Source organism: Rattus norvegicus, chromosome 2 (genome assembly GCF_036323735.1).
Source record: "Rattus norvegicus strain BN/NHsdMcwi chromosome 2, GRCr8, whole genome shotgun sequence".
Taxonomy (NCBI): domain Eukaryota; kingdom Metazoa; phylum Chordata; class Mammalia; order Rodentia; family Muridae; genus Rattus; species Rattus norvegicus.
In genome coordinates, this window is record NC_086020.1 from 180,739,193 (window position 1) to 180,759,766 (window position 20,574).

The window sequence follows — 20,574 nt, forward strand, 5'->3', positions numbered from 1 at the left end:
AGACAACGATGTGTGATATGCCTGACACATGCCAAACTTGCAGTACACCATAGAACTGGGCTTACAAATGTGTCTAGGATCAGTAGGACTTCATATGACCTGGAACCTAGACTTCCTTTTTGGATCTGGAGAAATGTAAACCTTTCAGTTGTGAGGCAAGAAGTCAAATGAAGAACAAAATAAAGAACAGAGAGCCAGGACTCTATATCTGAGAGTCCAGGAGAAACACATTAGAGGAGTAATAGACCAAAATACCCATGAGTGACACTTTTTTAAAATCCAGAATTTAGAAAGTGTAAGTCAGGATACATCAAAGTTTTTAAAATTTCTATCTTCACCATGAAGTCCTTTTCAACAATTGTGACTATCATAGGTCTGCTAGGGCAAAGAAAAATGAAGGTGAGTAAATCAAGAGATGACCCTGAGGAGAAACCAAGTGTGTGTTTCTAAATTTGTGCACAGGTCATCATTCAAGAAGTGGACCTGAGATATCCAGAACTGTCGTTTGAACTTCAAAGCTATCAGAAACAATAGGCTACTTCAAGAATTACTAAACTAGTGATATACATTCTGCCATGCCATGGAAGGCAAGAGTTAAGAGCCAAGAAGTATAGGCAGAAAGGGAACAGACCTACATTTAGTAGTTAACTGGCTTCATAGAAAAAGTCAACTGTTTGGGCTGCTCCTGCAAGGGATAGTTGGATTCTCTTCAGTTCTTTAACAGAAGACTGGGAATAGAGTGGGGGAACTTGAACATTCTTTTTTTTCTTCTTTTTCTCAGAGCTGGGGACAAAACCCAGGGCCTTGCACTTGCTAGGCAAGCGCTCTACCACTGAGCTAAATCCCCAACCCCGAACTTGAACATTCTTAATAGGGAATCATGGTCTACACCACTGGACAGTGTGTTTATCTGGGATCTACGCAGAACATAAGATCATTCTGAATGGATAGGAAAATTTTCTTCTACTTCAAGTCTAGCAGCTTCTTTGCTGGCCTCTATATTTTTAATACTAAAATGAAGTAACTATATAGTGGGGAAAACACAAGCTACTAAAAAAAGAAAGTGAATGTTATCAGAGACAAGTTCATCTTGCTGTGTTTAATGTCAGAATATTCTGAATAGTACCATATTTATGCACACATTACTAGCATGATGCAGTTTTTCATTCATGTTACTTAAAGCCTTCATTTTGTTCATATAATCTGAATATTTTATATGTCACCAAAAATTCTTTTATGACAATCTTTTAAAAATCAGTATGTGCATTCTTTTTCTTGACAGATGTTTCCTGTATAGTGTGTCAACCCAGATTCCATTGGCAATTGCTTAGACATGTGTGACAGCTGTGTGAAGATGTTGTCCAACAAGGTGATGAGTAGTTGTCAAACTGGTAGAAAGTGTGACATCATCTGTTCTGTAAGGGATGGGCATGCTGATGTAGGTCCATATCATTGCTTATTTTAGTGATAAAAGGTTCCAAAACCAAGAAATGACTCCTGTATTTATTATAGTTACATACCCTGATTCAGAGAGGGGAAATGGTATCTAAAATCCACAGTTATTGATAATAGAAATATGAGAGTCTTTAAACATTTCATAAGAGGATTTGTCTAGAAGTTCTTTGTAACTCTCACCCCTGATATTTTGCAGCTTAATGACTTAATTTTCACTAAATTCAGAGTTGATTATTTGCTTGGGGTGGATCAAATATCCTCACCTTGTAATCACTGTTTAAGATTTATCCCTATTTTATTCTTTAGTTTTGTCTTTTAGTAATATTCTTTATTAATTCTTTGACAATTCATACATGCATTCAATGTATACTAGCCCTTCTCCCATTCTTTCTACTACTTCCTATTCCTATCTTTCTATCTTTCTATCTTTCTATCTATCTATCTATCTATCTATCTATCTATCTATCTATCTATCATATTTTTCCTTCCTTCTTTCAAAATCTACTTTGTCTAATTTGTACTGCTCATACACTCATGGTGGGTATAGAGACATCCTCTGGATCTTGATCCACTTTCCAATGGCCATACCCTTAAAAAACCTTAATTTTCTTCCTTAAAAGGCATCAAATGGCAATAGGTCTTCAACTAAGGGAAGTATTTCATGAGCCATTCTCCCTCCATGCTGGAATGTTTACTGGATTGATTTTCTGCAGGTCTTGGGAAAGGGCTGTATCACTGCTGTGAGTTCATGAGTGAAGTTTTACTGACAGCATTTCCCTCAAACCCTCTTCTCCATCTTTCTTCTCTATCTTCATGATTTCCATGAATCTTAATGGTGTGACATAGATGTCCTGTCTGTGGATGCGCACAACACAGATATTCATTCCCTGTGTTTTGGAAAGGTATGTTCTGGGTTTGTTTCAGCTTACAACTCTCAGGACACACTCCATTACTAAGGAAGTCAAGTCAGGAACTCAAAGCAGAGGTTATGGAGGAATGCTGATTATTGGCCTGCTCTTTACAGCTTGTTAAGTGGCTATTTTTTATATAATTCAGGACCCTGCCTAGGGGCATCTACTCCTGCAGCTGGCTGGACACTTTTACATCAATCATTAATCAACAAATGTCCCACATGCTTGGCTATAGGCTAGTTGTGGAAAGACATTTTCTCAACTTACCTCTTCCTAGTTGTGTCTACATAAAAATTAATCAACTCACTATTATATACTTATTAATTCTCCTAGTTCCAGCATTCTTTGATTGCCTGTATTTATTTGTGTAAGCTTGAGGCCTTCTCATATTTTCCCTATTCTCCTCGGCATGTCCTTTTCATCATCCTTGTTCAGCTCATGTTTAGGCAGTCTTGTTAGTGAGACTTCATGGGTATAGTTTCTGGATTTCCTGGGAGACACAATCCCACAGCAAACTCCTTGTGCTTCTGATTCTTGGAATTCTTCTGCTCCTTCTACAATGTTACATGAACCTTAAGTGCAGGATATGTTTTCTAAATCCACAAGGATTGGGTGCCACAGCTCTATATTTGATTAGTTGTGATTTTTCTCTAAGAGTTTCCACTAATTTCAAAGAGAAGTTTCCTTGATGAGGAGTGAGGCCCGTACTTAAGATGAGCATAAGGGAAGATAGTTACCTTTTGATAGTGCTTATTGCAGATAATATTTTAAAAAGAGAATGGCATTAAATATTGTTCAGGAAGTCTTATCCAACAGTCTACTCAAGGCAAACACCATCACCTTATAATAATTAAGTTACTCTTGAATTTTGTAAACACTTCTGCTGAGAGAATAAGAGAATATCTAAAAACAAAACAAAACAAAAACAAAAACAAACTAAAATAAAATGTAATCTATGCCCTAAATTCAGATGTATAATCCCCAATCCAAAATCTCCAGAGTAAAGAATGTTATGTTGTTATAATTCCTCCAAAATTGCTAATTCATAGTAATGGCTTCCCATGTGGGTAAAGGAAATGAAATCTCAGACAACAAACTTAAAGGATTAACAATAAGATGTTTAAATAATCAAAAAGAAAATAAACTCCTGAACAAATCATGAGGAAATATAAATAGGAAGTCAGTGGAGGATATAAAGGGGAAATTCGGGGGCTGGAGACATGGCTTGGTCATTAAGAATTCCTGCTATTCTTCTAGAGGACACAAGTTTGGTTACCAGAACTCATGTCAAGTGGCTCATAACCAACCATAACTCCAGCTGCAAGAAATCCAACAGCCTTTTCTGGCTTCTCAGTATATTCTCATGTACACACACACACACACACACACACACACACACAGAAAAACAGAGAGGGGGACACACATTTAAATAATAAAATAAATCTAAGTCAATTTTAAAATGAGGAATTTGATAAAGAGATGGAAATACAGGAGAAAGTGAGTGGGAATGAAGAGATTATTCAGTTGCTAAGGCAGTTGCTATGAAACCATGATACCTGAGTTCAGATTCCTCCTTCCATGTACAAGCTGGGGATGGTGTACCACATGAATATTCCAAGTCCTAAGTAAAAGAATAGGAAGATGAGCTTATTGATCAATTTGTCTCATCAATTACAGAACTCTAGGTTCAGTGAGAGACTTCCTTTCAAAAATAGAGAGTGATAGAGATAGAGGCCTAACAACTGTTGGGTTACATATTAAAATGTGAACATTTGCACATGACAATGTATATGCACACACCAGTATACTACACATGCATACATGGAAACAAAATAACAAATAAGTAAACAAAAATCTCAAGAGGAAACATTAATAAAAAATGAACTTAAATACAAGAAATGAAAAACAAAGTAAATAAAATAAAAAAGCTCTGCAGAAAGCTTCATGAACAGAATGAATCAAACAAAAATAACATCTAAGATTAAAGACAAAAAATTAGAACATTTAAGCAAAGTCTAGCATAAATCACTAAATCCAAGAATCATGAATATAGAAGGGGAAGAATTTTATTCTGAAAGCATAGAAAATATTTTCAGCAAAACCATAGCAGAAAATTCTTTCAAGCTGATGAAAAGAGGGCAATCCAGTTATGGAAGACATATAGAACTACAAACAGACAGGATCAAATATAACTTCCCTCATAATATTATAATTTAACTACTAAGTATGCAGAACAAAGGAAGTAGATTTTTAAAAAGTGACAAAAAAGAATAACTAAGTCATATATAAAAATAGGCCTATCAGGACACTATCACGTTTTTTTTTTTCAGAAACTTTAAAGGCCATGGGGACTTGGAATGATGCATTTCAAGTTGTGAAAGACAACTGCCAACCCAAAATACTATGCCTAGTTAACATATCTGTCATCATTGAAAGAAGTATAAATCTTTCCTTGATTAAAAACAGGCAAAGGGAATTCATAACCAGTCAGTCAGCTCTACAGCAGATAACTGAAGCACTCTTTCAAAGTGAAGAGGAAGAAAAGGACTCATGAAGTCACAGAATAAAATAAATCACAGTTGTATAATAGTTAAGCAATAGAGGAGAAAGAAAATACTTTAACGCCAACAAAATGGCAGGAATTGGTGCATACTTTTCAGTTGTAACTGATTTTTAACAGTCTAAATTCTCCAGTCAAACAATAAAAATAAGAAGAATTGATTAAAAAGTAAGATCTATATATTGCCTCCAAGAAGGGCACTTATCATAAGGGACAGACACTACTTTGGGCTGAAAAGATGGCAACAGGTATTCTTCTGGGAAAATCACTTAGCTTTTGCAGAGAAATAGGTAAGGGGAGAGTGACCTGCCACAACTAAATGTATGTGAAAATGCCATATGGAAAGCTACAACTTTGTAAGCTAAGTTTAAAAACAAGACTAAAGAAGTCAGTGCCCATCCTAAGGTAATAAAACGTATATGGTCTGTCCACCCAAGAAACTTGAGACTGCAAGGACTGTATTTGAAGACAGTACCAAAGAGCAGTTACTAGTCACTAGCTGTGAGTCATGCGTCAAAATAGATTTTAATAAAGATGATCATATTAGGTGAAGTAAGTCAGACAGAAAGACAAAATGTATGGTGTTTTCTCTCATTCATGTGACCGCAGCAGAAAATAAGGTATGCGATTTTCAGATGAGGATGGGGTTGAAAACTAAAGGCACTGTCATATTTGACATCATTGTGAAGCTAGCATTTGAGCAAAGAGGGAGGGGTGGGGACTGAAAAAGGGGGAGGGAGAGGGAAAGGGATTAAGATATAGCTATCTGGAATGAAATAAGGACAGACTTAAAATACAACTTGAGAGCATCCCAAGAAAGTACGGATGCCAAGGTGGATAGAGCAAGGGCTGAGATGTATATTGATGAAACGTAGCTGTAAGGGTGAGGATTTCCAGGCTTACATTTCCTATTAAGGCTGTGGTTGTTGTGGAATCTATGACGAATAGGAGATATCAAACTGTAATTTTTTCTATGGGCCCACTTTGAGCTACCAAGTCTGCAGATGCAAAATATATCAAATAGTCTAAAGCAAAAATACTGAATAATGCCTTTTGATGCCTCCAAATGTTACTGTGTCCGAATGTCTCTATTTTTAGGAGGTTCTGCAGTTTTAGGAGGAAGGCAGATACAAAGGTGGATTCAGGTCATATATAGTTGTCTTTTAGGAAGAGGAAATTTGTTATGTTAATAGACATCAGTTCACGTATTATTACTTGATAAAAATAAAAATATAGCAGTAGTAACCTACAACATATTAGCAGACATCAGATTTTATATTCTTAGTTGATGAAAACAAAGCAATAGTGATTCTAACTAAAAAAATTTAGCTGACATTAGTTCTTCTGTCCTTGGTTGATAAAAATAATTTATTCCAGTATCATTTTGATAAATGTTTTAATTGATCAATATTAAAAGAATTCATAATTTGGATAACTATGCTTTCACTTCATGGTAAGTTTTACATAATGGCAGTTTGACATCCTTTTAGTTATCAGTTTATTAGTTGTCAGTTTTAAGTTATCAGTTATGATAAAGAAAATTCTAAGCAAATATGACACTCAACTGCTACACACAAGGCAAAACTAAAATGCTAACATTTGAGAGACACAATTCTCAGGAAACAGACTATAACACCCATATTAGAATTGTGTCATTGCTTATATGAGACTCTGAATCTGGTCATCACAAAGCCCTTCCTGCTCTAGCAAGGGCTGGAGAAATGGCTCCAAGCTTAAGAACACCAGGTGGTTTTTAAGAGGACCTAGATTAGATTTTCAGAATCCATTTAGTGGCTCACAGCCATATGCAAGTCCAGTTCCAGTGATCCACCTCCCTTTTCTTGGCTTCTCAGACAGCAGATAGGCAGGTAGTGCACAGGTATTTATATAAACAAAACGCCCATGCGTATAAAATAATACAAAATATTTTTTAAAAATATTATGATATGTACAAAGCAGTCCTTGTTCATAACCCCAATATAACATGCAAGCATGGAAAGACCTTAGAAGGACTTGCAGGTTTTCTAGAAGCACATCATGCCAAAGACGGCCATTAGATTCTCAAGCATTTCATAAGCATGGTTATAGAAGTTAATGATCACAATGGAGCTCAAGACACCAGTACAGACAACAGAGGACCATGGGGTTCCACCCAGAGTGGGTTTATGTTACTTAGTAAGTAGAGTTTATGACTTCCATCCTTCATCCACCCACACTGATGTTATTGGATTTTTCCTTCCTTTTTTCACCATGCCACACTGCCTGGGCAATGAGAAAGGGATCATTTGTAATTTCAATGTCCTAATTTTTTGGTTTATGAAGACCTGATTCATGATAAGCTGATGTAAGAGACTATATATCGCCCCAAATAGTGAGGAGGAGGATAGAAGGTTAACTTCCTGCCATCACTTCCTTGGCAGAACCTATTTTAAGGGTTGGCAATGGAGTAATATAAAATTGATGGACAAAGGAGTAGGCTGTTAAAGGCTTTGAATATCCTTGATGTGTGTTTCCTTTCCCTCTCAAGCACAGACATAGTTTATACTCCTGGTTTGATGCATCTCCATAATACTGTAGAAATGCCTTGGTCCCGGGGGACAGTAGGCCAGTGATGAAGATCACCTCTGGGCTCCAGGAACAAGTTTTCCTGTCCATAAGCAGGCCTTTTAAGTCCATACAGCAGTGTGAAATGGAGAGACTTGGAAGATGTTTAAACTGCACAGGGCAAGGAGCCCAAGTAACCCGGGTGACTAAGTAAAACAAAACTTCCTTGCCAATCCATAGGGCAGATGTTTCTGTCAAATCAATCATTCAGCAAAAGGATGGACTATCAGCGTTCAATGATTTGGACAACTTGATGGAGCAAGCTGAGTCCAGGGTATACAGAGAATGTTCCTGCCTTCATGGGGAGTCAGAGCTGAGTTCAGATCGAGTGTGCGAGGTGGGCAGTACAGAGCAGTTTCAGATGAGCTGTGCAAATTGAGAGCTGAACAGATCAATATCTGAATACCAGAGGAGGTCTAATAATCCAACAGTCCAGACTAGGTACTTGGATCTGGGGAAGGATGTTGGGTGGGCAAGTGCTAAACATTATCCAGAAAATGGGTAAAAGGAAGTGCAGGAAGGGAAATGTGGAGTCAAGTAGAAGTTGAGGAAGATGCCTGTGGAGGAAGTTGCCTGAGGAGGAAGCTGTCTACAGAGGAAACTGGTTAGAAAAGTGGTTGGCACAGTTACCCACAGAAGAGATGCCAAACAGAGCTAAGGGGGATTCAGACAGCAGTCTAGTGTGAACTACCTCATACAAAGTTCTTCCATAAATCTGATACTGTGGTTTTTTTCTTCAACACACATGGGTGATTTCAAACAGCCTATGTGCTCCAAAGACAGCTTCATTCACCCATACCCAATTTTGCTGGGTAAAAGAGCCACTTTGAGGCTAGAAAGGTAGGATCTATCTGGTTTTAGTTTTCAGCACTCATGGTGTTTCAAAGCCATCTGAAACTCCAGTTTCAGGGAATCTTGCCATTCTCTTTTGACATCCTTTGGCACCAGACATACATGAGGTACATTTACATGCATGCAGTCAAGCACACATAAACCATATATGCTGAATAAAATAAACCTAAAATATTGTTAAAAGACCCAAATTAATAGGGGAAATTAGAAAACGATTTATTCAATGTGTTCAGATTGGAAAGAGGGACAAAAACATACAAGACACCCTCTCCCCTGAGCCTATCTGCCTTAAGTAGTATTCAAATTAAATATCTGGCCATAGGTATACCATCTACGCAAGCCTGATCCAAGTGTGTCCCTCATTGTCTGAGCTGGAATTTCATCCTGTAAAGTGTTAAGTTTTTAGAACTGTATGAAATATCTTTCTGGAGAGGCAAGTCATACCTCTGCCCAGGGCCTTTTACTCAGCATGAGATTCTTGGAGAAATTTCCATATCTTTGGAGTAAATTTTTTAACATCTGGTAGTCAGATTGAAACACACAAATGAACCTTTACAATATTTTGTTTGTTTGTTTGTTTGTTCCTGTTAGGCTTGTGACCTGAGGACTTGTGGCTTTGCTAACAGCACTGATGTAACAATGAGGAGACCAAGCTGCAATCATGAAAAGTAGAACTGAGCACTCATGGTTTTGTCTGCATAAAGAGCAGTCAGCAATTCACCACGCTGGGAACCTGTAGTTCTCGGTTCTTCATCAAAGGCAGCAATTGCCCTCTACTGTTCACAGAGGGAATGACAGCCTCTCACAGTAGGAAAAGAGCTGTGGGGGAAGAGGATAGTTCTGTTCCTGCCCAGTGCTCTGTTATCTTGGGATTCCAGTTTCAAAAGTCAGGGAGTCAGACTAGAGTTGTTGTGAATTGAATAGAGTAATGGAGTCATATTGATTATCACACCCAAACATGCTTTTGGCTTCTGTGATCACACACAAAAAAGGAGAGAGGGAAGGGAGGTGTGGAAAAACAAATCAACAAACTTAAAACCATGTCCCTACTATTTTTAACCTTGGGCTGATTTTCTGGAAAGGGCTTTGGGCCTTCAGAAATAAACTGCCAGCCTTTTGTTTTGTTTTACTTTGTTTTATTCTTCTCTTATATATTACACAGTTTTCCCTCCTCCCTCTCCTCACAGTCCCCATGACACATACCTTCTTTCTCTCCCAGATCTACTCCCACATTTCCCTTTGTGTTATACATAGATATGATTATGTGTATTGTATGCTATGGTATTTTTTATGATCCTGACACAGTCTAGGATTTTTCTATGTGATTATTCTTATTTGATCATAGTATGATTACACATTTAGGCACAAACAACCAAGCACTTTCCCATGGGAATGATGCCTCAGTCTCATCCTTCATGCTGTGTGTAATACTGAAATGTGTCAGGAATGACTAATTCCCAGTGGAGGGCAGAAGGCATACAATGCATATGTTTTTGTGTGTGTTTCTAGGTATTGAATGTACAGTTTCACCCATGCTAGTTACATGCTGTATCACTAAACTATACACCTCAAAATATTTTTTCACTTAATTTTTTGAGGCTGGTCAGAATGAATTGATAATCTCACATGGATTTATAATTCTTTGTAATCCTTCTGCCTGACCTCCCAAAGTGTAAAGAATTTGATTGATTTTTCCCAACACTTCAAGTCTTTTTCCTTTATACCTCTGAATGTTAGTGTTCTGACCAGTGTCCTAACTCAAGGTCTGCCAATGATGACTGTTCCTAGAAACATTAATGACATTTTCCATCATGGCAATATGTCATAATTTGAAACCACTTCACATGTGCACACATGTGATGTCATTCTCTGCCAGATCACTAGCTGCCCAACTTACAAATCCTTGGTAATCAATTTTTGTCTTTTGCTTCCCAATTATCTCTGAACATTTTCCAAATTTGGAGCCCATGTATAACCCACAGGTACTACATGTCTACTATGAGACACATCCCAGGGAAAACTGAAGCCCCTCTGAAATTTCTCCTTGCTTTCTGTAGTCAGTTACATGAATGCGGACTCTCTGATTATCATGGGAAACTGAAAGAGTGTCAGTAGAGTAAACCAGAGACATGAGCCATAGATTTTGCTTCAGTAAATCAGAAATTCAGTTTCTTGGTTACCTTTAGTAATGATTGCCCCATGCAAGGTATCTGGAACATGAACTAAATACTTTTCAACATTCCCTTACTCCAATATTTTATGTCCTACTAACCTACTCACACTTGACTTTATGTTTTTTATCTTACCTGGACTAATATGTCTTCTGAAGCCTGCAAATATTCTTTCTTAACCCTTTTCATTTAATGTATTTTCTCTTAAGTTTTATGTAAAGAACTAAAATGTACACTAGCAGTGTGTATAAATGTGAAGAAGAGAGAGGGGGATGGGAAGGGCTATTTTTCTTGGGTTACTCCTAGGGTAGGCACCATCCTCAGTGAGCACTCAGTGGCACTCAAAGAGGAATGACTGACTGATGTGGTTAGAGTATATGTTGCATGATTTTGGAGATCTAACCATGTGGAAATGTGTTTCAATGTCTGTGGAAAGGATTTGTCTCCTGTGTGTGTTTGGTGTGTACATGTTTGAAGTCAGAACATGTTTCCATGTTTAGAACTATGTGTTGTTATGTCAAAAAGGAAAGATGAATGAAAAAATAAATATGCAGATTGGATACACAAGCACTGTTTTTTTAAGAGAATCAACTAAACAAAATAGAAACAACTGGCGGCAAAGACTTTACAGTGAATGATGAGATAAAATATGCATCAAACACCCTTGGCTGTGATCAACTCAGGTGAAAGAAGAAAACTCTGTGGCTTCCCAAAGTAATAGACACCAAGTGATCTTGAATACTCTTGTATCAGTGTGTTCTGTGTGTATTACAGCTACACACACACACACACACACACACACACACACACACACACACACACACCCTACACACTCAATCACAAAATTAGGCATCTTTTAGCCATAAACCTACTGACCAGGTTTTGTTGTGCTAGTTCCTGATTCATACTGAGAAAGTCATGACAGTTCAGTTAGCCACTGATACATACACACACAGCCAGGTATGGAGTTAAAAGGTGTTTAATGAGGGGAAGAATATTGAACATATACTTGTCTTATTCCCCACCCCCATTCAGATGAATCCTGAGCCATGGAAAGATTAGCCATTCAATGAGACTTTGGGTAATGTTGAGTGGCTCGAGAACTCTTGAGGATGAGGATGAGAGACAACTTTTTAGGTGGTGCAAGGATGGAGGATTAAGACTGGAGGTCACAGCATGTGTAGCACAAGGCAATGGGACTCATAAGCAGGATGGAAAGCAGCCTCAGCATCTGGTGATCAGATCTTCAGGCTTGGCTATGGACAATATTACTTCTGCTTTGTCTTCTGCTGGTATGGTGATGGAGTGACAGTTGGGGGGCAGGGTTCAGGAACAACAGGCTGGCAGGGCTCAGGAGCAACAGGCTGGCAGGGCTCGGGAACAACAGGGTGGCAGGGCTCAGGTGCCTTGGGATGGCAGGGCTCTGGCACCTTAGGCTGGCAGGGCTCTGGCACCTTAGGCTGGCAAGGCTCTGGCACCTTAGGCTGGCAAGGCTCTGGCACCTTAGGCTGGCAAGGCTCTGGCACCTTAGGTTGACAAGGCTCTGGCACCTTAGGCTGGCAGGGCTCTGGCACCTTGGGGTTGCAGGGCTCAGGAATAGGGTGACAGGGCTCCTTAGTTTTGGGAGCACAAGGTTCCTGGGGTGGTGGCTGGCAAGGCTGTTTCACCTGCTGCTGGTGCAGCTGAGGGGGTACAGTGCAAGGCTGCTTCTGCTGGTGGGAACTCATGATTAGGTAGTACTTGGTTCTGGAAACAGAACAGAAAATTTAGTGATTCAGTGAAAGAGAAGGTAACCTCAACATCAAGTCAATTTCATTCCAGGCCCCTTTAGAGGAAAGAGCCCCTCTCCATGCTGACTTCTACGCTTGAAAATGAAACATGGTGTGATAATTCCTGGGTCTTTCATAGATGATGAATCAAAGAGTGGTCTGCTCTGGTCCATCTCAGTGGGCTTTTCCTGTACTCTCATTCTCCCTGGTCATGGTATCTACCTAGTTGAAGAAGCTCCAAGCCATAAACGAAAAGACCAAAGTATGTTGCCACACGCATACAAAAACCTCATATTAAAATATATGCTAGCCAAAATATTAATAATACTTTTAAAAGGCAATAAAGTGTCTCCATAAAGCTGGCTTCTGAGAGGCTTGTGAACCAACACACCAGGACATCTGGAAAGTACATTCACCCAAAGGCAGCAGCATACCCACCTCCTGGTCAAATAAATCACAATATGACTTGCAGAACGGCTACACTTTAGCCCATGCTTTTGCTTGTTTAGTTTATACTCTCATGATTTCCTATAGATTTTCTCCATTTCCATATCTGCTTATCATGTTCTCGTCCATCATATTTCATGGGCCTCTGCACAGCCCCTCCCAACATTACTTCTTTAACTAGTACTGTCTATGCATGGCATTTTAATTTCTTCTATCACCTTCTCTGCCAGAGTGCAAGTATGACATATTCCATACAGGCCACAACATTGCCTTAGCAGATCCTTTTAGTGAATTAAATTTCTATATTGTCCCTATCAGTATGTACTACAATAACTCTGAAAGCTGTCTAGACCTAAGCCTTAGCTTATCCAGCGGTGAACTTCAGTGAACATTTGAGTGGATCCTTCCTTCCCCTACCCTGATCTCTGATTCCATGTCTGGCTACTAAGGTGGCCAACTGAACAGTCTCTCAAGTTCCCAGACCCAAACTGTGCTACAATTTGAGCAAACAGTGCTACTGTTCTCTAACTGTCAGAAACACCCCTCATCAACTCTGCCATAGACATTAGCATTGAACAGTTTTCCATAGTGAAAAGTAAGCAAGAATTTCAAATCAGTTGCAAGCAGAGACTTACCTAATACTCAGAGAAGAGCAGGCTCTCAGTCTGTGTGGATTCTGTGAGAAGGCAATGGGCAGCTGGCTTTTTATAAGAAGAACACCTCCAGGAAACACACTTGCCCCAGATGCTGTTTTCTTTTCTTACCAGTCACCTATGACTCACTCTCCTTCCCTAGTTCACCCTTTGACTCAGCTTTTGTGATGGAAACCGCCCAGCTGATATAATGACACTGACAGTTTGACAATGATGTCACCTGGGTTGCCTGTCACCCTCCTCCTCAGGCCCAGGTGTCATGCTTGTGTTGTGAGAGGGTTAATGAGCTGGCATGGAGGAGGTTTGAAGTGGTCCTGACACCTGCTATCTTCCTTAAGGTAGCTGATCCTGGTATTCTGTATGTGCCTGTAAGCAAGTAAAGCAAAGAGGAAAGGGGGAAGCGGGTGCGCACTTGCTATCTCTTAGTGAAGATGTGTGCTGGAAACACAGATGTATTAACCATCTGCTAACCGTGTGGATGATTCATAACTTTATGCACATTCTTACATTTCCTTCCAACTCCATGGAACTATACACATTAAAAATTATGTGCATACCATCTATAGCCCCACCCCTTTCTGTCTGGCCCCTAACCTAGGAAAACCTGCTTTTGCTTCCTTACCACACCTCCCTCCTCTCCCCACAACCTGTTTCTGAAATTTCCAACTGCTCAAGCTGATCAGTTTTCCAGGGTAATCTTTTCTCCCACTCCACCCAACCGTCTGACTGTGGCTACTTCCTCTTTTCTAGCCCAGTTGAATTCTTCCCCACATCTGAAGACCTGGAAGCCTTTTGTAACCATTTTATCCTAGGGACAACAGCAGAGGTTTGGATGGCTCTGTGAGAAGCCAGAAAGAGGTCTGGCCTACCTTGTGGTTGGGCCCTAAGCTGTTACCAAGATGAACTTGTGAAGATAAGACTGTCTTTACAAGGCTCTGGGAATAAACAATCACGGTGTCTAGATCTGCAAAAGGTAGAAGGGATATGAATTAGCATAAGGAGGAATAAAATAATCAAATAGCTGACATGAAAAGAGTGAATTTTAAAATCTTTGTACATATACGTGTATGCTTATGTGTGTGTGTATGTGTATGTGTGTATGTGTGTGTGTTCTATCTTCACACACACTGAAGAGGGAGCCAGATGTCATGACATATGATTGTAGGTCACTATGATTCCCTGGAATTGAACTCAATGCTTAACCACTGACCCATCTCTCTATCCCCAGAGACTTTCCTAAGTTAGCAATCCCAGTGGTTGAAAATGATACAGTGTCTCCCTCAGAAAGGTTCCACATTTACCATGGAAAGTGGCTTCATCTATAAACAGCGTCTGGGACAGAAATGACAGACACATATTAGACAGTCTGTTAGTATTTGTTAGAACCAAGAAGAAACCCATATCACCATGGGAATATCATTATTTGACCAGGCACAGAAATAGCTTGAGCCCTCAAGGGTACTGTCTAAAAGAAGGGAGAAAAATAGTATAGTTCAAATAACCTCCAGTCAGTCAGAGTCTAAAAGAGGAAGGAAAAGGCCATGGTACTAAAATGACAATTTTAGATGTATGTATTTAATGTGTATGAGTGCATTACCTGCATGAAATGTATGCAGGGACAATGGATGTTTGAAGAAGGTGGAAGATTCCATGTAACTTACATAAAGGATGGTGGTGAGGCAGTGTGTGAGGGCTGAAAACTGAATTTAGGTCTTCCACAAGAGCAGCAAGTGCTCTTAACCATTGAATCATCTCTTCCAGCCCCAAAGACTATTTTTGTTCAATGTGGCATCAGTAATAGTATCAGGATTTGATGCCTGCCCATGCGATGGTTCCCATGCTGGACCAGTCACTGGATAGCCTTTCCTTCAGTCTCTGCTCCATTTTTGTCCCAGCATCTCTTTTAGTCAGGAACAATTCTGGGTCAAAAGTTTTAAAGGCAGTTTGGTGAATCCATCCCTCCACTGGGAACCCTTTCAATCTATTGGAGATGGTTATTCAGCCTCTATCCCGCACTGTTGGACATTTTGGTTAAGGTCACCCTCACTGAGTTCTGGCAGCTTCTCACATCCCAGGGTTCTGGAAATTTCTGGAAGTTCAGACCACCCACCCCACCCATGCCCACCCCACAACAGCTATATATTTCCATTCATTCTCCTGGCCTTCTGGGTTTTCTTCTGTTTCCCAACATACTTAGTCTTGCCCCCTTTTTCCACTCTGTCTTCCCTCTCCCTTCCAGATCCCTTCCTCCTTCTGCCCTCTGAGATCATTTCCTTCCCCCTTCTAAGTGGGATTGAAGCATCCTCACTTGAACCATCCTTCTTCTTAAAGTTCTTATGGTCTCAAGTTGTAACATGGGTATTCTGTACTTTTTGGCTAATATCCACTTATCAGTGAGTAGATACCATACATATATATCCTTTTGGGTCTGGGTTACCTCAGTAAGGATGATATTTTTTAGTTCTATCCATTTGCCTGCAAAATTCATAATAACCTCATTTTTAGTAGCTGAATACTATTCAATTTTGTACTTGCAGATAGGAGAGTAGCATGGCTATCCTTTGAGAGGATCTACCAGCAGTTAACTGAGACAGATGCAGATATTTACAGCCAATCATTGGACTGAGGTCAGGGACCCCTACTGAAGAGTTAGGGGAAGGATTAAAGAGCTGAAGCAATGGCAACCCCATAGGAAGATCAACAGTATCAACTAACACAGACCTCTGGGAACTTCCAGAGACTAAGCTACCAACCAAAGAGTATAAATGGGCTGGTCCATGGCCCCTGGCACATATGTAGTAGAGGACTATCTTGTCTGACCTCAGTGGGAGAGGATGCATCTAATCCTGTAGAGACCTGATGCCCAAGGAAAGGGGGATATGGGAGAATGAGTGATATGTGGGTGGGTTTGTGGGTGGGAGGACCAACCTCTGAGAGGCAAAGTGGAGGGGGAAGGGATCAAGAACTCTTGGGAGGGACTGATAAGTGGGGCAACATTTGTAATGCAAATAATTGAAACAATTAAAAATAGTTTAACTTTAAAAAAGGACTATTTTGATTTCAGTTTATATTACCCAGGAGGGGATTTTAAGATAGCACAGTGGCATGGCTAGGGTGACACATGTCTGAATACCTGTCAAGAAGTACAGACCCGGGTTGGGGATTTAGCTCAGTGGTAGAGTGCTTGCCTAGGAAACGCAAGGCCCTGGGTTCGGTCTCCAGCCCTGGAAAAAAAAGAAAAAAAAAGAAAAAGAAAAAAGAAGTACAGACCCTTTATGATGGTCATTTTCTGCAGATTCTCCCTATCACAGAGACTTATGTGTTCTGAGGGCATATGAAGAGGCAGACTTTAGACCAGGCACCAACAATTTCTTCTGATCAACATAACATGACACTGATGTCACTGATTCAGAACTGCATTACAAACACTACCTGTTAAAGGGTGTGACCTTCGGAACATCTAAATGATCTTAAAACTCAGGTGTAGATGACCCTTCTTCCCACACCTCTGTTCCCTCCTCTGCACAAACACACAGCTAAATGGTTCTGAAACACTTGCTAGCTGCACAGCTAGATCACCTCTTGTGAACCTGAGTCAAGATCATTCTTCGACTCTGTCCCAGTAGTACTGGTTCTCATTCATGGAAATATTCTGCCTGGTCTATAGTATTTGCTCAGTTATTGGCAATTGTAGAATTGAAGAATGAGTAAATGAATACAGGAAGAAAGGAAGGATGGAGGAAGGAAGAAGAGAGTGAGGGAGGAAGAAGAAAAGAAGGGAATGATATTTTTTTCTAAAGGGAACTTTGAAGACTTCTTTAAATTCTTTCTTAGTTTTATTTAACTTACTTTCTGTGTGTGAATGTTTTGTCAGCATGTATATATGTGCACCATGTGTGCACTCATGAAGGTCAGAAGAAAGTGTTCGATCCCTTGGAATAGGCATTAAATATGGTTGTGAGACATATTGTAGGTGCTGGGGACTGAAACCAGGTCCTCTGCAAGAGTAGCAAGTGCTCTTAATCCTTGAGCCATTGCTCCAGCTGTGAGCCTTCTTCAGTAGTGTTTAGGAATATAAAAGAGTATCCCTTTTGTGAGGGTATTTCAGAATGATATGAAAGGAGGTTATAGGAACTCAGGACAGGACATATGATATCTCTGCTGCCTCCCTCTTGTCTTTACATCATTATTACCTAATGTCATTACCACCATTTTGTGGGCTGGTGTCTGAGCCACCAGTATACCTGAACCCTAAACCCATTGTTTCATTTTAGTCTGCTCTAGTAGGACTTAGAATTGTTTCTCCCCAAGTCCCCTCCTCAGGAGCTCCAAAAGCAGGAACTCCGCAGTGATATCTGATGCTATTTTCAGGCAAAGTTATTAGTCCCAAAGAGCCTATTTCCCACTTCTGAGACACCTGGAACCACACAGTTGGAAAATTTCTCTGACCTCCATGGAACCAGGTAATGACTGTACATGCCTTTAATTCTATTGCTTAGGGGGCCGAGGCTGAGGCAGAGCCAGGCAGATCTCTACATTAGAGGCCAGTCTGCTCTACAGAGTGAGTTCCAGGACAACCAGGACCACACAGAGAAATTCTATCTGGAACCTCCTTCCCCACAAAATGAAACAAACAAACAAACCAACAAAAAACAACAAAGGAGCCTTTTTCACTGGGTACCTGCCCCAGGTAGATTTTTCTTCCTGCCTCAGTCTGCATTTTCTTAGGGTGCAATGCAGGCTCTAGATCTAGGCACTGGTACTTTCTCTTGACACTAGCACTGGTCCTCCTCCCACTTGATGGCCGAGGAAGTTTTCTCCCCCTGAATATTCTTAGTTTCTCAGCCACCAGGGCCAATGTGAGTACCACCTCATAAACTACCACACAAGGATATGAGAGACTGAGTAGCTGCCAAACATCTTTCAGGATTCTCAGTCTTGGCCAGTGGCCCCAGATGGCTACTGTTCTCCCATGATAGAAGCTGGCCCCTTTCATCTCAGCTGCTTGATTGGCTACTGAATAGGATAGAAGTCGTGCCTCTTGGACACCTCTCATTTACAAACTTATTCAGATTGACTAGTGTGATCAGGCTTTCCCCAGATTCCATGTTCAGTTACTCCCTTCATTTCACCTCCATTGGGGTCTGGATTGTACAAAGAAAGTTCAATTCTCAACTTTCTGTAAGACTGTGCATTTAAAGTACATTCAAATTGAGAAACACTGAGCCTTAAAGAATATTACCTTTAAGTGTTCTCTGATTATCAGGAAGAACAAGGAAAAGTAGAGTTTGGCTGCTCAGTTCAGGCTATCACAATTTTTTTAAGTTTCTACAAACTCATAAGTCTTTGAAATAAAGTATCAGAAGGAAGAAACACCAGATCCTACAAGTGTTGGATCCTCCCGAACACTTTGACCTAAACAGACTGGAGAAGGTTGGACTGTCATCCTGGTGGTGGAATCAGTAAAGAGTGAGCACATGAACTCAACACCAGGGCATTTCTAGACAACCGTTAACCCTGGGCAGGGGAAGAATAAGATGTGGAAGTGACACATTTCTGGCTCTATAGCTTGTTTCTTAGACAATTTGGGCAGAGCCTGGGATTCCTGATTTTCTCTCCTTTCCCTTGGGAAAGACCAATCTTAAGTTCTCCCTTTATCTTTTCATCCCTGTAGAGTTGAATAAAATTTTAACCTAGTTTTTCTTTCTTGAAGTGGAAGAAGAGCCAACCTTCAGCCCAGCTCTTTAGGCCCTTTTAGTCAAGTTACCTTGAGCAACATAATTCATCTTCCTATACTTGAATGTCCTCACCTTTAAATGTGATTTATTCTACTCATTGTTACAATGGTGAAATGAGATGAGGTTTCAAATACTTCAAACTATTCTTCCTGTTGGCAATGCTCCCCCTTTCCCTCCTTCCTTCAGATAGAAATCTTTCTTCTAGCTTTCTTGGCCTCTGAGATTACACTAGTTCCCTTACTTATTTTTATAAAACTTTCAGGGTTACCTCTTTCTAACTTTACCTCAAATTATTAGATAGGGACAATGACTACATAATCTTTGCTTTATAAGACCAGGTGATGACTAAAGTCAATGTTGATCACTCCATGACCTGAGCATGCCTTGGTTAAAAAAAACAGAGGTAGGGAAATCATCAACTTTCCAAGAGTTCATAAAGATGAGCTGTGCTGTATTATAGTTCCTTGACAACTATGTGCAGTGCTATGGAAAGTAACTCTTACAAGAAGCAATGGCCAGGTCATGACCTGATAACAGGTCTCCACTGATCAGAGATGAGATCCTCTGTGTTTGAATGATCAAAAGATACAGAGACTATACAGAACAATGGAAGCTCAGGCTGATGTACTCTTGCTCAGAACCTTCATTAATCTATGGGATGTTGAAGGATAAACATAAGGCTAAATATGTTCTACAGAGAGTTTCTGCCATTAAGGAATCTTGAGAAAACAGTGTGGTTTCTGTGGTTGATGTTTCCTTCTCTTATTTGTTTAGTTGTGCCTCCTTAGCAAGTTTCTTCGGAGTACATGGTGTCCTCTTGTAGATCACAGATTTGAAATCTCAACTCTGTGCCCATCAAGTTATATTTGTGATGTCAGAGAGTTTTAAATAATAATTGTTATCATTGTTTTGATCCTTATCTATCCCCTACAGCAGTATAAGAAAGAGAGATATGGAAACTGAGGCACAAAATCTCTTGAGAAGTTTTGGCTAATCAGGTGATAGCCAAGATGCAAACCCAACACTGTGAGATTCCGTTTATCTTACCTGTATCTTAGGAGTGATAATATTTGCCTTCTGAGCTGTTATTATATGAAATTACACATGCAATCAACTCTATGGTGACTAGCACACAGCAATAGAGAGCAGATAGCAAGTTCATTTTTCCTTAGGGTTTGAACCACAGCTATTATTAGAAAATCATTTCTAGTGACTCAGAAAATTATTTCATTTTCTTCATATTTGAAGCAGTCACTCATGTGTTGAACACATAGCTGCTGAATGACAATCAAATTGCAAGCAGGAAATCCAAGCTTTGAGAAGACTTGTGAAGAAAGAGGCAACATTCTGTACTTCCTAGAACTAAATCAGTTCATAGGAAGAAAAGTTTCCAAACTAGTGGAAGAATAAGAAT

At 39.9% G+C, this 20,574-nt stretch overlaps 1 protein-coding gene and 1 long non-coding RNA gene across 3 annotated transcripts in view; one reads left to right on the forward strand and one right to left on the reverse strand.

Moving 5' to 3' along the window:
• Positions 1-1,623, forward strand: part of LOC108350274 (uncharacterized) — a 31,002-nt gene extending 29,379 nt beyond the window's left edge. The window contains exon 4 of one of the 2 annotated variants that reach the window (XR_001837014.3): positions 1,283-1,497. This is a non-coding gene — a long non-coding RNA (uncharacterized LOC108350274). Of the gene's footprint in view, positions 1-1,282 lie in introns of both variants that reach the window. The other variant, XR_010064356.1, reaches the window with a different exon arrangement.
• Positions 1,624-11,516: 9,893 nt separating this feature from the next.
• On the reverse strand, positions 11,517-13,433 carry Sprr1a (small proline-rich protein 1A). Its single transcript, NM_021864.1, has 2 exons — positions 13,405-13,433; positions 11,517-12,299 (listed from the first exon to the last, which is right to left on the reverse strand). Exon 2 carries the CDS (start codon positions 12,278-12,280, stop codon positions 11,822-11,824), a length of 459 nt encoding a protein of 152 aa, NP_068636.1. The 5' UTR covers positions 12,281-12,299; positions 13,405-13,433; the 3' UTR covers positions 11,517-11,821.
• Between the last annotated feature and the right edge of the window lie 7,141 nt (positions 13,434-20,574).